Below are 17,243 nucleotides of genomic sequence, written 5' to 3' on the forward strand. Positions count from 1 at the left end.
ATAAATTACCGGAGATATCTTCAAAAGGCAGACAAGACATTTGTCTCCAACCCACTCGAGACAATCAAGAGATCCCCCCCCACCCCCCATTCATAAATCGAGTGTTCACACCGTGTGTTTCTTAAACTGATGTAAAACTACAGCAGAGACTTGTCGCTCTTTTAACAAACCACAGACTGCTAAACTGATCGAGAGGAGAAAAAACAAAAACAAAAAAACAAAAAGAAACAGCCGTCGTCAGCTCATCCACTAGAAAACATATACAAACTTTATTTAAATATTGAATTCAACATACATGCCCGATTTGTGACGTGAACACAAGACTGTACAGTTTCGAGACTGGCGCTTGAGGTGAGAAATAATGTGGATGGAATCGGGACGCACAGACAGATGTGCTGCAGCTGTTAAGTGTGACGAGCGGATTTAGTCAGTCCTTTTAAATAATGTCAGATCAGCTTCCTGCCTTGGAGGAAGCGTTTTGTTTTTTTTGTTTTTTATTTAAGCAGCCTCTGGGGGAGATCCAGATGTGATGGAGGAACGGTCAGCAGCCTGAATTGCCGCCGCCTCAAAAAGGGGGACAGCAAAAAAAAAAAAAAAAAAAGGAAAGGCAGTGGATTGAATTATCACATGTGAAGTTAAGACAAGTTTTGGGAGATTTATTTTCTTCCTGATGGGTAGATGAGAAGATCGACACCCCTCTCACGTCTCGTCAGTTACACGCGATGCTGCAGTACAGCCAACAGCTGGCCGGCTTAAGTTTAGCACGAAAGACTATGAAAATTGCAAGCAGGCTAGCAGTTTCCCCCTGATTCCAGTCTTTGTGCTAAGCTAAGCTAACCAGCTGCCGTGTGCAACTTCACATTTCACACACAACCGCGAGAGCAGCGTGTCCTGTCATTTTTTTTTTTTTTTTTTTTTTACTTTCAGCAAGACAACAAAATAAATAAATTTTCCCAAAAATCCTTTAAAGGGGTTAAAAAAAAAAAAAAAAAAAAAAAAAAGGGCAACAATTCAAACAAGTATTATAACAATGAATGACTCGCAAAACATTTGAGCTGGAGCTCCCAAAAGCAAGAATCAAACTTGCAGCCTAAAACTGGAGCGAACAGTCGGAGCTAGTGCAGCTTCAGTGGAAGGCGGTGGAGGAGGATGTTTCCTCACTACAGCTCTGAAAAGCTCTACAAAAAAACAACTCCTCGTGATGCGACAACAGTCGGTGTTAACGCCATGCAGAGAGTCAAAGTCCGCTACGAGACGCCAAAGTTCAGATAAAACACGTCAGTTTTCTAAAACACAAAATGAAACAAACAAAAAAAAACAAAAAAAAGGAGGAGAGAATCAGCCGAGAGGCTTCCTGCAGCTCTTTAGTTTGAGAAGTCACATAATATTAAAGGGAAAGACGTACAGATCATCTAGAAGCAACCTGAGCCCAGATTATACAAATGTTTACTTGGCCTTCTGAACTTAGTGTGAAAAACCAAAGAATCGAGGCAGACTGATTTAAAAAAAAAAAAAAAAAGAAAAAAAGAAATACAGCTTTGCTTCATTTCCTGCGCTCATCTTTTCAGTTCAGAGATAAATGTGATTTTTTTTTTTTTTTTTGAATCTAGTCACCACAGTACAATCAAATTGGTTGATTTTACTGAAAGAAAATTCAGAACAATCACCTTGTCATTATTTGATTCGTCTCTTGTGCTTGTCAGAAATGTTATTAACAGGCTGAAGAGAAAGTAAACTGAGCTCTGAACTGTCTGCCTGTAAGACAAAATGATTAAATGCACATTACAGTGATTCAGCTTGCATACAATGTTGATAGTAGCTGCACACAGCAGCCTCAGTTTTCCCTGAATTACATCTCTGCTACCAGCGACAGTGTGTGTGAGTGTGTGTGTGTGTGTGTGTGTGTGTGTGTGTGTGTGTGTGTGTGTGTCAGTCAGCCTACAGTATGTGTTACAAAGAACACTGCGTCTATCACAGCATGGCACACTGGAGAAGATCCTTCAGGTCCTGTTTTGGCAAGAGGCGCCGCTCTTCTCTCATGAACATGCAGTATCTGATCTGTGGCACTGGGGGGCGATGAAGAGCAGGGCAGACTGTGATCCTGCAGGTCCACGACGGACAAAAGAAGACGTGATGGGTGGGCGTTCGGGGAGGACAAATAAAAAGGGGGTCAGCTTTGGTGTTGAACTAGTTCCATAGTTCTAGGACTGAACACGCTGAGTGAGTGGGCGGGAGGGCGATGAGTATGACGGGGAGGATGAGGAGGAGGAGGAGGAGGAGGAAGGGCGTCAGTGAGTCTTTAACTTGGTGCGCTGCGAGCCCTGTTCTGTCAAGGTGGCTTTGAGAGAGTTAACCACCGTCTGTCTGACGTTGTCCTCCATATAATGTTCACTTAGTGGCTTCAAAACCTGCAGGAGACGAAAGAGGAGACAAAAAAAGGGGGTTTAGTGCGAGAACAAATTATAAAAAAAAACAAACAGTCAATAATGGGGACAGACGAAATGAAAGAAAGCCAGTTAGGGAAGAAAAAACGTTTAAAGGTCAAATAAAGGAACAAAATAAAATGTAGTCTTCAACATGTCGACCACAGAAACGCATCCAAAGCATCCAAATTCACAACTCAACAAAACATCTTCAACTGAAAAGAAGTTTAAAAAACAACAACAACAAAAAAACTTTCTTTCCACACTCAGTAAAAGCTGATTAAAAACCATGTGGGCAGGTCCGGGTCCTCGAGATCCTGAGACGGGCTTTTTCTTCAGGCGTCTACGTCCACACGCAGGAAGTTAAAGTATAAAAATCCAGCACCATTGGACTGAAAGTTAAAAATTAAAAAAAAAAAGCCAGCAAACTGCAGAAGTTTTGATATGAGAAGAAAGTTTAACAGTCTGTGAATCCGCCAGCAGCTAGTTAGTCTTCTTGTAGTTGTTGTTGTTGTTGTTGAGAGGAGACAGAGCTCCGAGTCCCATTGTTGCTCCTGACGGGAGGGAAGGGAGAAGAGAGACGGGCCACGCCAGGCGGCTCCTGACTGGCTCCAAAAGTTTGGAAAACACCTGAGAGGACAACAGGAGAGTTACACAAGGACCAAGACGGACAGCGGAGCAGAGGGCGGGACAAAAAAAAAAAAAAAAGATGAGAGGGATCGAAACGGAAGTCTGAAGGGAGATTAAGGAAAAATACAAAAATATTAAAAAAATAAATTAAAAAAAGGCACATTACGACAAACGACGAATAAAAACTGAGGAGGAAATGAAATCGGGCAGGATGTCGAGGACGGCAGGCAGGCAAGGCGGCAGATCAGAGAAACGGGAAGCGACACGTCTCACCTTTCTGACCGTCCTCTGTAAAGCAGGAGAGGCGGGAAGACGGAGAGAAACACAGCAAGGAGGGAGAAGACAGAAGACGTGAGTGACGGCTGCGTTTGAGGCGAATCCCAAACGTTCATCAAAATCTCCGAAACGGACAACAAACAAAACTCCGGCTTCACATTTGTTCTGCCGAGCAACGTCAGCGCAGGTCGAGGGAAGAAGGGGAGCTGCGAGGAAGGAACTCTGAACGTGAAAGCACGAATCTTTGGACTCGGTGCGATGGATGATGAAGACGTGGAAGAAAATCATGAGACAAAACCTGACACCCAGGGGAAGAAAAGAAAAGAAAAGAAAAGAAAAGAAAAGGCAACGAGCCGAGTTTCAGATAAAATACTTCTTCTGTACACACGTGCGGCATTATTATATTCCCGTAGAGAAAAACAAGTTCAAACATTTTTTTGCTCTCTTAACTTTAAGTTTTGATTTCAACCGAACTCCAACTTAATCCAAACGAATACCTGGTGTTCACAAATGTATCTTAAACAATATTATAAAAAAAAAAATTAAAAAAATCACAAACAAAAACATAAGAAATCATGTTGGAGAACCAAACACTGGCAACAGCATCACACAGCAGCATCAAGAGAAAATGTCAAAGAAAATAAAAAAAGATTGAAACCGTTTATGGTAATTTGCAGTAAAATAAAAGAACAGTCTGACCTGAGGCAGGTTTAATCATTTATAAATGTACCTCTCAGAGCTCTCGGTCTCTGCAGGATGAAACAATTAGTCCACTTACGGATAATCAGAAAAATGAATCACGGGATAAATTTGTTTATCAAATACAAATTTCAAACGTTTGCTGGTTGCAGCTTCTGAAATGTGATGATTCGTTTCTGTTCTCAATTAAGTGTCAAAAAAATGAGTGGATTATTTATGAATAGATGCAAAAGAAAACGGGTTGAAAATCAGCTGGTGATTTATACTCAGTTATACGTCTAGTTTAAGTCTTGAATTGACAAAAGAACATGAAAACACGATAAAGTAAACTGTCGCTAGTTTCAGCCAGATTGCGGTGGAGTCATAGTTTCTCCGTCACCTTAAAACACGTCGTTTCTGTGCTGCCACGTGCTTTTACTGATCACCTGACATACGCAGACACTGAACCCGCTTTGATTTGCTTTTCATCCGTCTTAATACCCAAAATATTTCCAGCCACTGCCATAACAACAACAACAACAGTAATCATCACAAATATCACAAATATAGACATTTAATTGACCAAAAACCAAGAAAAACAAAAAAAAAACAAAACCAAAACATCTGGACATTCTTTGTTCTCCCCGTGCGGGCTTGTTGTTACTCGCACGAACACACTCGTCCTCACACACTCTGCCGACCTCTCACACAGACGACCCACCTGTTCCCAGAGCGTCTCGGCCACCAGGTCTATCATCGTCCCCACCTCCCGGAACTCTCCGGAATACTTGACGTAGGCCCAGAGGCAGAGCGACAGCAGCGCCACGCCCATGGCCAGGTTCGCCAGCGCCGCCAGGGTGCTCAGGCCGACGAAGCCCGTCACCCCCGACACCAGGTAGGTGACGAACATGACGGCGAAGAGCGTGGCGGGCGTGCGTGCCGCGTAGAAGATGTTTTTGCTGTCGTTGTGTTTGGAGAAGTTGGCGAAGGCCTCGTCCAGCTCCGACTCCAGCCGGTTCTGGTAGCGCTGGCAGAACTCATCGCCGCCCATTTTCTTGACAGAGCGGAAGTAGCCCACCGAGTGCTCGCGGAACTCCCCGTGGCAGCGCTCCAGGTCCGCCGGGGCGATGTAAGGCTTGTCCCCGCCGCAGATCTGTGGAAATCAGTGACAAGAGTGAGTGACTGGCAGAAGAGAGGAAGACTTACTGGGAATTCCTGCAACTCCGGTTAGATGTTCACGACGTCCGTCTTTGCAGGAGCTGTGCTGTCAGCTTCCCGAGAACGACATGAAAATCGGGCCACGACCGGTGTCGCCGCCGTCCTGCAGCGACACCCGCCGCTCTCCGAAATCTTTTGGGACTCGTTTGAATTGATCACGGTTCATGATGTCGGGGAAAGAGAAACGCGTCCTAACCTGTTCCATGTTCTTGCTGTACATGTCTTTGGCTCCTGCCACAGCGGTCAAGTTGTTGGCTTCTGCCGTCGCCTGACGAACGGGGAAAGACAAATGAGATTGGAGATGACTTGGTCGTAGGAGATGAGGATTGAAACCTATGACGTGAGACGAGACTTAAAATCATCCCCCCGGTTTCGGGAGAGTAACTAACCTGCAGCATGGACTTTGGGTGAGGCAGTTCCTCTCCTTGGTAGATCTTTATGTAAGCCTGCAGGGAAGGAAAACGACGCGTGTGCTCACAAACGTGGTTCATATGCAGCGTTGATGTTCTGGCAGCAAATACAAGGAATTAACAACGTGACAAGAACTTAAGACGCAAGTCTGCTGGTTGTGTGTCAAACTAAGTGGATTTAAAAAAAAAAAAAAAAAAACACAAAAACTTGACCACTGTTTTTTTTTTTGGGGGGGGGGGGGGGATTCTTGGAATCGCCTTTGACTAAAATCCCAAATCAATTTTGTGTCGTTTATTCACTTCAAAGCTTTTGTTAATTATTTTTCAAATGGCAGATTGCACAACACGAGACTTTGACCTATCAGAGTGAAAACCATCGGACTTGAATAAAATCCTGCAGGACCTTGAAGTACTCCAGAAGATCTCTGCAGGTGACTTTGTTTCCTCCGATCTCCTTCTCCACGAGTCGCTCCGGAGCCAGGAGGAGAGGCACCAGCTCGGCCAGCTCCTTTTTAAAATCGCCGTCGATGTCTGCAACACACAAACAAACAAACAAACCCTGACTGGTGTTCTGGTGCGCGGCGGTTCAGTCCAGCATGCCGCAGCCGTCGCTCAGCATCTTCTGCTCACCCTTCAGCCTGCCGTCAAAGTACGGGTTGGTGGCCACCTTGAGGCCGGGATGGGGCAGCAGGAAGCAGCCGATGCTGGAGAAGCAGGAGTGGATGTGCTTCCTCACGTTCTGCAGCTCCTCGTGTTGGTTCTGCTTCACCTGCGTCAGCGAACAGCAAACACGGAGAGAGTGCGTCAACAACGCGCGGAAATTTCGGGGTAGAAAAACAACAACAACAACAACAACAACAACAACAACAACAAAAACAGTTTGAAAAGATATTCTCACCTGCAGTCGTCTGTCCAGGAAGGCGTTCCCTCCTTCCAGTCCGTAGTAGTGTTCGTAAGGATAACTCCAGTCCCGGATCAGGAACATCAGAGACTGAAACACGCAACCAACAGCAAAGAGACGCGTTCTAGTTGATTTTGTAAACAAAAAATTGTGGTTTGGATACTAATATCGATTGTGCGGCTTGATATTGATCTCTTCTCCGATTACACCCCTCTCCCACCCCCCCCCCACCCCGACTAATATCCATCGCGTTCAGGTTTTCAGTTCCATATTATTGATTCTAATTACACGACTTGACAACAGAAGCCGTCAGTACCTGGAAAGGTTTCAGATAGATCTCTTCCATTGCCAGCCGGCCATATTCTGTGAATAGCTACACATGAAAGGAGACAAAAATAAGAACATTAAAAAAAACAAGACTTTGATGCTACTTTTTTTTTTTTACTTGCAGAAGAAGAACAAGTGACGCCAACCTGCAGATGCTGCAGGTCGTCCTCCTGTATGTTCTGGGAGAGATTGTACACCTGAAACACAGAAGAAACAAACGCAACACGAGACAGAAGTGTTGGATGTTTTAAGAGACAAAAGGCAGAGGCGCTGTCTCCAGAAAAAACAACAACAACAGCAACAACAACCCTGCTTTTAAGTGTCACCTGCACAGAGCTGGTCATCGTGCTGAGGGCAAACACGGTGGCACAGTCCTTTATGGTGGACTGGCTGTCGAACGCTCCCTGAGTGTCGACGAGGAGCACGGCCACCTGTCGGGACGACACGCACGAGAGAGAGCGAGTCAGTACGAGTCCGCGATTCGTGTGAAAACTCGTCGACAAAAGCTGAAGTTAAGACAAGCGCAGCCGGAGACGGTCCACCTTGCTGCCGTCGGGTTTGTCGACCACGAAGACGTCGCTCCAGATCTGAATCCCCGTGGTCTCCCGCTCGCAGCCGCCCCTCCAGGTGAACCCCGTCAGGGGCTCATCGTCGCCTCCCATCCACGAGTCGCACTGCTGCAGAGGGAACGACGGAGGAGACGGAAGGAAGGGGGGGGGGGGGAGAAAGAAAAGAAATGGAAGAAGAGATGGTTTGGTTAAGAAGGAAAACCACGTGGATCGAGAGGACAGACGAGTAAAGTGCGACGGGCAAGACGAGACAGATCGCGGCGACGAGGTGGAGAAATAATGGCACGAGTGGAAAAATGGAACAGAAGGTCAACGTACTGAAGTCGGCCAGCGTTGGTCACAGATTAGCACCAGAGGGAGACATTCATGTTTCACCAGCAGCTGATTTGAACAGGGATTTATGGAGAATGATATTATTTTATTGTTTTATTTACCTTCCCTTTTGTTACCACACCATCTTCAAACCCCGAGTCCATATCGGTGTGAAATCTGATCTGCAAATTCACACTTTTGTTTGAAAAAGTATCGAGATTGCTGACCCCACAGTCAGGCCACTTATTGACTAGCGTCATAACTAACATGTCATCTAACAGTTCAATTATTACGGAGAAAATTACACCCTTATCTCACGATCCTCCCAAATCACTCTTTTACTCTTTCTGTGGTTCACAGTCTTTTAGAGCTTCCCGTCACAGGTTTGAACTACGCAAGAAAAGATCAGCATTACGCCGCAAAAATTGAAAATACTCCCCGAAAATAATTTTTGGGGATTATAGTGTACACTTTGTTCGTGCCATTTCTCGCAAAACAATTGTTATGAACACAAAGATCGAGTAAAAAAAAAAAATCAACTTATTGAGATCTTGTCCGTTTATGCCAGAGTCAGGTGAGGACAAGAAGGGAAAACGGCTCCAAAAACAAATAGCTGAATTTGCACGTCAGAATGTGGAGACACTGATTCCTGATTACGAAAACCATAAAGTACATCTGAGTTCCGGGTCCAACTCTGATCTGATGACAGAGCAAGGTGACAACGTGGCATTTGATAATAGCAAATACCTGCGATCTGATAATACTCCAAACGCACAGCCATTAAAGTTGTACACACTTATTAAAATTACTGGAAACATTAACTGTCAACAGTTGAAGCAACAGCATCAGTGTGAAAATGTGCGGAGACTTGCATGAATGCCCACGTTCATGGTCCCGAGCAGCTGTGAGTCATAACGCTCCTTCGTGTTTTCATGGTGTGTGTGTCTGTGTGTGTGTGTGTGTGTGTGTGTCTGTGTGTGTCTGTGTGTGTGTGTGTGTGTGTGTGTGTGTGTGTGATTGCGTTATCAAGAGTATTTGCAAGAGAGTGTAAGGTGATCCCGGTTACTTGTGTTTTTAGCTGCAGTCAGATGGTCTGCAGGACTGGCTGTTGACACTTGTGTCGTACACATTTGTTAGATGCACATTAACAAGAAGGTGTGTTTGCGTGCCCTGTGCGTACATGTGTGTGTAGCGTGCAATTTTTTTTCTCGCTCATATTTACAGACATTTATACAAGAGCCAGTAACCACACAGGAAAATGAAAACAAAACTGTTAAAAAAAAAAAATTAGAATTCAACACCAACAAGTCTACGACTCCTATTCTGAAGATTTATTGTTTAGAATCGCCCTTTCCGGACCAGTTCAACCACCCCGTCTACTTTATGTACTTTCTTCCACATCGACCTCTCCTGGGTGAACCAGTATCTCTGTACGAGACCTGACTCATAGCACTTGTCTTTGCTTGTCACCTTCACACGAGAGTACTCGATGTAATCTCATCTGTTGACCTTGTTCATTTAGCCCGGCAGGTTTCACAATCTGTGCTGACTGCAAGTGTGACAGTATGAAGCCCCAGGGGGACGATGAGCTGTTGTCTGTTAACTGTGGGGGCCTTTCAAGGTTGGGACTAATGTCAACCATTTATTTTACTGATCTCACTGAAAATATGGATGGTGGATGAGTCCTCTGCTGTATGGTCAACATTTATGAATCGTCAGTTATTTAGTCAATTATACGTTTTGCCATTTCGATTTTATGGCCGGGCTGTTGTATTGGATGACATTAGATGGTACAGGTGTACCTAATAGAGTGTTTTTTTTTTTTTTAAACTGATTAAGTTGATATCAAATATGTGCCTTTGTAAAAGCTGCTGTGATTCTTCAACAGATCAGATTATTCCTTACTGATATAAATTTAAAAAAAAACCAGTCACAGTCAGCGTCTTGAAAGGACACTTTAAAGGACTCACAAATTATGTAAATTATGTCTGAATAAATGTACATCTTGGTCTACGTGTACTTATCTCCTTAGAAACAGTTTAGGATTAATAGATAAGTCAGAAGACATGTGAACAAATCGGATCTTTCCAAATAGCCTGCATCTGCAACAACATTATGTGTTTGGTACTTCGCTGAGTAACTGTCTTTATTTGTATGAATCCCCACAAGAACATGTTCCTTTGCAAGTCCAATAACATGGAAAGAACACGTTGTTCATCTCACCTGATGCATGTAGCGCAGCATGAAGTCCAGCAGGAAGGACTTGCCCTTGCGAAAAGCTCCAGCCACGGACACGACCACCACGTTCAGGTCCTTCACGTGATCCTGCAGCAGGATCTTCTCCAGCGCCGCCTCGTCCAGCTCGAAGCTGTGCTCGTCATCGTTGGCGAGGACGATCTGGACGGGCCTGGCCTTCTCTTCCTCCACCACAGCCTGAAGACACGAGTTGGAAATCAATCAGGGGCTTTCCTTGGCACAGAGACAGGTTCAAGTCATTACAGTGCTGATGAGGCAGATTTCAGGGAGGGGGACAGAGAACTGAAAATTACAAAGCTGAGATCTTCCAGCAAAACATCACATGAACTCATTCTGGTGTAAAGAAACACTGCTGGAACTCAAAAGATTTCAACATGGTAAATACAGAAAAATGCCAGAATAACTACATTTTGTGCTTTGCCTTGTAAAACAGAAAATGTATTTTCTCTGTTTAAGTATCTTTTGGTTTTTGATTGCTGGCTGAACAAAAAACATCACCCGGCATTTTCACCAATATCTGGTGTTTTATCGACCAAACAATTACTTGATTAATTAAGAAAGACAATATAATTTACCATAACTGTGAATACAACCAATATTTGTGGTCCTAACTGTTGATGAGAAATGGAGACCATTTATCTGGACTTTCCTTAAAATGCATAGTCTGTGCTATTATTCTTAACAAAAATGTTCTACGATAATGTCCAGAACAGTGTTACACATTTATCAAACACTTGAACTCTTCACCTCCTCTTCCTGCATCTCCTCATCTGCTGAGTGAGTGAGGCTGGTGATTTTGCCCGAGTTGGAGGCCCCTCTGCTGGGAAGCAAGTCATCGTCCAGGTCTTCGGGCATGGCTAAAGGAGGCCTCTGATTTTGCCTAAAAATGGGGACATCTTCCACGCCGCTCAAGCCTTAAAAAAAAAACAAAAAAAAAAACAAGGACAGCGGAGGAAAAGATAAAATTACACTGGTTACGTCACATCACGCAGCATGTTAAAAGTTACAGTGAGAAGGAGAAGGACTTGGCGGCAGGTTCACGTTTTAAGAGCGACAAGGTTTTTGTTGTCATAAGTTGGTTTGCGTGAGGGATGGATTATTGTTCCGAGAAGATGAGGAGAAAGTGAAACGCCTTATATGGATCAAAAATGAAGACAGAAACCTTTTTCCGGCATTGTGCGCTGGGCTAAATACCGTTTTCCACTCTGATCTTCCCATTTAGGTTAAGTTCAAAAATAGCCTTGCAGCGAAAATCACAAAGGACCAGAAAAAAAAAAAAAGGAAACGAGTAAAGTAAGTTACCAGGACAGTGTTTTCACACTCGTCTTGTGTTCCTGTGAAATTCTAAACCTCGTTTCCTTCCTTCCTATCAAACTACCACCGCTGCAGTATGAGCGAGAGGGCTGAACCACAAACTCCGACGTATGTGGGTTAGTAGTTCGTCTGCATAGCATTATTTCGGTACATTCCAAACACAAAGATATTCAAAGCGTGTTATTATGCGAGAGCAGGGAAAGCATAAAATATAGACTCCTCACAAACTGGAACTGCCTCAAAAACGACTCCAAATTATGAATCAGTGATTGAAATGTTTGCTGGTTCAATTCCTTCCCAAATTAAGCTTCTAGAAAAAAAAAAAAAGAAGAAATATGCTTGGTTCATTGTCATAGTTTACCAAAGTTTTCATGTTCTCTTGGGAAGAATACAATCTTTTTTTTCACCTCCTCTGCAGGTGTAGAAACCACAGGTCCAGGATGACACTCCCTCGAGTACAGACTGAACGTGACAACCCCGTCGGCCGTACAACTCGAGAGTCCATCGAACAGGTTTGACCACAAATATTCAGCATTGCTCATTCAAATATTTTCGTAATTAGATGTTGATCCAGCGAGTCTCTCACAAGATTTAAACTAGGTTTCGGCAGCAAACCATCACAACTCATCTCTCCAAATCTGGCAGCCACTCGTGATAAGTACATGACAAACATCAGTCACTGATATCCATAGTAATCACAAAAGGTCAGTAAACTTTCTAAAACCCTCAAAGATATTGAATTATCATAAGAATCACGTGAGACAAAGAACAACGACAAATCATCACAAATAATAGGTTTCGATTTGGGGAGTGTTACGTTTTAGTTTTGTGTTGAATGACTAAACGATTAATGGATCAATTGTTTCATCTGTAGGTTGATAACTACCACAAGATGAAGATGATCAGAGTCACGAGTTGGCTCTTTTATTGTCATTTATAATGCAGATTTTACTGGTTTCTTCCAACCCAATTGTCTCCATGTCGGAGTGTTTCACAGAAAGAGGACTGAAAGTGGTGAAACTCGTATAAAACAAACTTGTTGAGTATCGGATGCCGATACCTCGCCTGTGTGATTGACAGGACGAGAAGACTTTACGCTGTACAGGCGTTCATTTCAAACTTCTTCCATGCATGCGGAGTCTGTGCTGTCCTATGCTAGTCTTTGCTTACAATAATACTATATATGTATGCCATATTATATTCCTTATATACAATCTCGTATTAATCAACTATTAATCCTCAGGCGTATGCAACAGGTTGTGTCTGTAGAGGTCAGCGATACTGCTGAGGTCAGCGATCCTGTTGGGGTCAGCATGCTGCTGTGCATAATAACAAGGCCACAGCTGTAACGGTTGATGGCACGACCATTAGTTTCGCCTCCCGTCTTTCTTATTTCTTCCGAGTCATAAAACAGGAATAAGTTACTGACCTGAACAAACACGTCCCTACAAGGCAAGACGGCCCACCTCGACCAATCAACAAAGGACACATCACCATACATGAGTTTTTGGTTCCTGTACTATAAGAAGACTGGGTCAGGAGGTCAGACTTCGTGAACTGACACATACTCTGTTGCGGTCAGGGAAACATAGTCTGGACCCAGAGCTCTGTAACACTGATTATTCTGTTGCTGTTAAATAAACACCTTGAAGCCTGACATCTTCTCCTATTGCCTCATTAAAGAACATGCAGGACTGGGGGCTTTACACATATTGGCTTTGTACTAGCAGGAGCCCGAGTCCAACAAGTCCCATCAGGGAACTCAGCGGCAAACTCACAAATATTAGATTTTGTGCTTAACAAGTTAAAAACCAGTTACGGATCATTACTTCCCCACAAATACACGAAGCATCGTGAACTTAAAGTGAGCATTTCCATCAAATAATGGTTCTCTGTGACTTGCACAGTCAATCTGCTGGTTTAAGCTGAAGCTGGAACAATGAGTCAATTAACATGTTAAAGAATCCTCAACAAGTTTGATGATGAATTGGTGAAAAAGGTTCATCGTTTGTCAAAATAAATTGATGGCATACTTCAGGCAATGAAGGCAATCTTGTTTTGCATTATTTGAACTATTCTGTAGAACAATTGATCGCTTTAACTACTTTTCATGCTCGTCATTTGTGACACTTACTGCTTTTCTTTGTCTCGTGATTTAGATAAATTAAAAGTTTTAAGGTTTTAAAGTTTGTCCAACCAATGTTGGTTGGACAAAAAAAAAAAAAAAAAAAAGACTTTTGAAGGTGCCGCTTTGGGAAATTGCATTTTCACCATTTTACTAGCAAATCATTAATCTTAAAAAAAAAAAAAAAACTAGCGGGTTTATAACCAACGACGACAACAGTGGAAGCCCAGTAACATTTCAAGGTGGCTGAAGGGCAGTTTTGTTAATACAAAGCGATTCTCGCTCCGGAGGACGACTGTAAATAAATAGGACATTTGAAGATCGACCGGGAGGTGCTGCAGTGCTGCGAGCGCAGGGCAGTTACAGTAATCTGCTCCGCACACAAATTAAGCCCTGAACGTTTCCCCCCAGTCTGTTGCACTGCAGGTCCCCATCGAGTCCAGAGCAGCACTCAGCAGAATGAAGTGGCACAGAATGCAGCCATAGAGGGGACACCCACACAAAGACACTATTCTGCCGGGTCTGCGAGGACTCTGGATTGCAGCAGAACGTGAGTGAGAGACAAAACACAATAAGCATGCAAAGAAGCAGCCGGTCAACAAAAACACACACACACACACACACACACACACAGAAAACCCCCAGCTCTGCCAATATGCGCACACGTGATAACCCTTCGTGATAAAGCGGCTAACTGCTCCTCGACTTGCAGAAAACCAGGACAGAACTGAAATTAGCCACGTGAGTTCTGATCCTGTGGAGGCGCTGAGCAGATGTTGACTGGCCTACATGTCCCGAATCAGCTCTCCCCTCCCTCGACTCCTGCACTACATCTGAGGCAGACTTTCGCAGCACCGTGGTCCACTCAACCCCAAGCAGCTGACCGAATATGGACGCTTTCGAACTCGAAAGAGGTCATTTCAGCGACACTTTTAAAAGATTAAGTGGAGAAATGAAACCTGTGGGGGTAAAGTAGTCGAGCTAGTACGTCAAGCGAGATTGTGTCAAATATTCGCTGACGTGTTGTCGGTTATGACATTTCACCTTTTCTTCGGGATCATGAGGGAGAAAGCTGGGGCTTAAAGTGTTGAGAAAGCAAGGGAAATTCGAGCAACCACCTCCTCTCTGCTGTTGCAGCACCGATCATTAATGCCAGTGACCCTGAAGCAGAGTTACAAAACCCTCCTTTAGACTTAAAACACCCCCGCGAGTGGCCAGGCAGTGTTTGTTTATTCTATGGGAAGACAACAAGCCTGCAGAGCCGGAGGAATCCACTGTAGCCTATTAGGATGCAAGTACACTGACTTCCCCGCACACCGGCACCAAAAGACAACCTGACTCGGCCTCTCTGGACTCGAGTCAAAGAGGCCAAACGTTCAGCTGCAGCAAGCGGACCGAGTGGGAGACGGAGAGGACAAAGTGCAGATTGAGAGCAGCCGCAGTCAGTGAATGGTGTTGCCACAGAGTCTGCTGGCTTGCATGAAAGTAGGCATAAAGGTTATCAGGTTAAGGTCCTCCTGATCATTTCTCCAGATCAGCCTCGGGCGCTGGGTCTTAGGTATTTTTTTGCCCGTCTCGACGAGGTGTAGTGAATGTAAACTGTACTGATAAACAAGGTGCTGGTATTAGCAATACATCCTCCCATTTGACAAAGCGACTGACTAACACCACATACAAGGGCTGCAACTATACAATTTAGTCTAGTTATCAATTAATCTGCATCATATTTTCCTCAAATAATAACTTCCTAAGGCTCAGTCCCGATTATTACATTAATCGGCTGATCGCAATTATTTGAGCTAGTTAGAATCGTTTCCATTCATCTGTATGAAAACAGCTGCATTACGTCTTAATGGCAGGACTGGCTAATGAGCTCCCTTATAGTGCATTGTTTATTTTCAATTATGGCTAACTGTCTGTCAGCAATTTCTTTGTATATTTCAGTAATAGGTTTCAAATTGTGATTTATGTCAAATCTTACCTAAAAGGCTAAATTAGTATCTGCGCTCCAGTGTTAAATGCTTTTACTATAATAGTGGAAGACAATTAACAGAAAGAGACACTTAAATAGTCATTCACAGGTATTTGGATGAAATTGACCCGATATGGAAAACATCAAAGATGGTCACAGCCTTAGACTCTGATCTTTTTTTTTTTTTTTTTTTTTTTTTTTATTACTGATTGATTAATACTTCTAAATGAACCGCTTGATCATGATATAAAAAAATTAAAAAATGACTTTGAACCCCGGTCAAAGGAGGTGCTGAACAGAAACGAGTCATATCTACATTTATAACCAACCCACCCTGAGATAGTCGGTATTAAACTGAATTAGATGCCACACTGAGTAAAGCAAAATACCTCAATGTAAATAAACCTCTATGTTCACGGTTTACGTCTTTTCTTTTGTTGTGACTGACAAAAGTCTCCTTCTGCCTGTAAAATAGACATGCAGTTGTGTATTACAAATTGCCTCAGAGAGGTGGATCAAGTCTGCTGCCAAACTGAACACACTAATAATAGGGTATTTAAATATATCCGACTCATTAGTGGGATTAAGTGTAACGTTTAGTCTATATTGACCGGTACTCCGTTTCAGGAAACTGGTTTCAAAGTTCAGAAACAACACACTCGAAAGCAACTCGGGGTGACTGAGCAAATAAAAGGCAGGTTTAGAGAGAAGAAACCCCGGACCGGACCGGACCGGATCGGACCGGACGAACCGGACCGGACCGCTCCGCTCCGCTCTCCTCCGGGTCAGGTGAAAGTGACGGCCCCGCGACAAATGAGCCGACAGGTGTCGCGGTTAAATGTTTGTATCCGGGTCAGAATCACTTTTAGACAACAGCTGTTTTTTGTTTTTTGTTTACATTTTATTTTTTTCTGCCCAAGTTACCGACAGAAAAAAAAAAACACATTTGAACCGAGAAAAAAAACACAAAAAAAACCAAACACAGGCTGACAAAACGGATCTCGCTGTGGCTGATTCCCCCCCCCCTCCACAGTTTGGGCTGTTTTGACACTGTGTTTTGCTGGCTGCAGGAGACGCATCACGGTTAGGTGGAGGGTGGAGGGCGGAGGGTGGAGGTTGGGGAGCGGGAGCGGGACCACATTTGGCAGGACACCGCGGGTCCCCAACCGAAAACAGAAGCGTCTGGCTAACGGAAAAGCAACTGACAAAAGACCGCAGAAACACGAGCGGTTGAAATCGCAATCAGCCCCTCAGCTTCGCGCTCCTGATCGACCCGCCGTCACACACCCAACAAACAAAATCGACAACGATTTACCTTCCTTAACGACTCGGTTTTTGCAGTTGGGCTCGAAGTGATTTCTGCTCCTCAGCGCGCTCACCTCCGCCATCTTGGACTACTGAAATCTAACGTGGCTGACGTCAAAGGAGCTTTTTTTTTTTTTTCCCTTCTTCTCGCGCAGCCTGCTGAAGTTCGTACCGCCCCGAGGCTTCAGAGTCGGGCTGCACAAAGTATCACAACTATTTATTTAGTGCCTTTTATAATACAGCACATATCCCTTTAAGAACTCCACTATTTGCATGCGTGATTTAGTTTTTTTTTTTTTTTGGACACTGTAAAGTCTGAATTTAGGGGGCATAACTGCGAGAGTATCTATAGGCAGGAAATATAGGTCATGTTCTTAGTGTTGCTTTTGAAAATGTGAAGGTTTTATAATAACCTGAAGGAGTCTACCCAAATATAAATTACACTGCTCTCTGTGGACTCAATTTACAGATAAAACATCTTACTTTTTAATGTTTCTGAACATAAACACATCATCAATAAAGTGCAA

General features: G+C 43.7%; 1 protein-coding gene across 2 annotated transcripts; it reads right to left on the minus strand.

The window, feature by feature from the left end:
- Window positions 1–247: 247 nt before the first annotated feature.
- On the minus strand, window positions 248–16,903 carry atl2 (atlastin GTPase 2). 2 transcript variants are annotated; one of them, XM_069144420.1, is made up of 16 exons: window positions 16,727–16,903; window positions 10,748–10,914; window positions 9,968–10,177; window positions 7,406–7,540; window positions 7,190–7,294; window positions 7,010–7,060; window positions 6,853–6,909; window positions 6,534–6,626; window positions 6,266–6,404; window positions 6,039–6,166; window positions 5,615–5,671; window positions 5,422–5,493; window positions 4,729–5,160; window positions 3,327–3,341; window positions 2,712–3,053; window positions 2,319–2,408 (listed from the first exon to the last, which is right to left on the minus strand). In XM_069144420.1, exons 1-15 carry the CDS (start codon window positions 16,797–16,799, stop codon window positions 2,907–2,909), a joined length of 1,881 nt encoding a protein of 626 aa, XP_069000521.1. In that variant the 5' UTR covers window positions 16,800–16,903; the 3' UTR covers window positions 2,319–2,408; window positions 2,712–2,906. The 2 variants fall into 2 exon arrangements, with proteins under 2 accessions (XP_069000522.1, XP_069000521.1); XM_069144421.1 differs by lacking the exons at window positions 2,712–3,053; window positions 3,327–3,341 and having other exon boundaries at window positions 248–2,408.
- Window positions 16,904–17,243: the final 340 nt, after the last annotated feature.

Source organism: Embiotoca jacksoni, unplaced genomic scaffold (assembly GCF_022577435.1).
Source record: "Embiotoca jacksoni isolate LCO1_2020_lvr unplaced genomic scaffold, fEmbJac1.0.p SCAF_12, whole genome shotgun sequence".
Taxonomy (NCBI): Eukaryota; Metazoa; Chordata; class Actinopteri; family Embiotocidae; genus Embiotoca; species Embiotoca jacksoni.

What these genes read in the sequence shown, in the direction of transcription:
- atl2 (XM_069144420.1), bottom strand. Translation starts at nt 16,799, where the DNA reads ATGGCGGAGGTGAGCGCGCTGAGGAGCAGAAATCACTTCGAGCCCAAC. An exon ending in AAACCGAGTCGTTAAGGAAG is followed by an intron (nt 10,915 to 16,726) that starts GTAAATCGTTGT and finishes TTTTTTTTTAAG; the next exon opens with GCTTGAGCGGCGTGGAAGAT. An exon ending in ACAGCAAGAACATGGAACAG is followed by an intron (nt 5,161 to 5,421) that starts GTTAGGACGCGT and finishes TGATTTCCACAG; the next exon opens with ATCTGCGGCGGGGACAAGCC.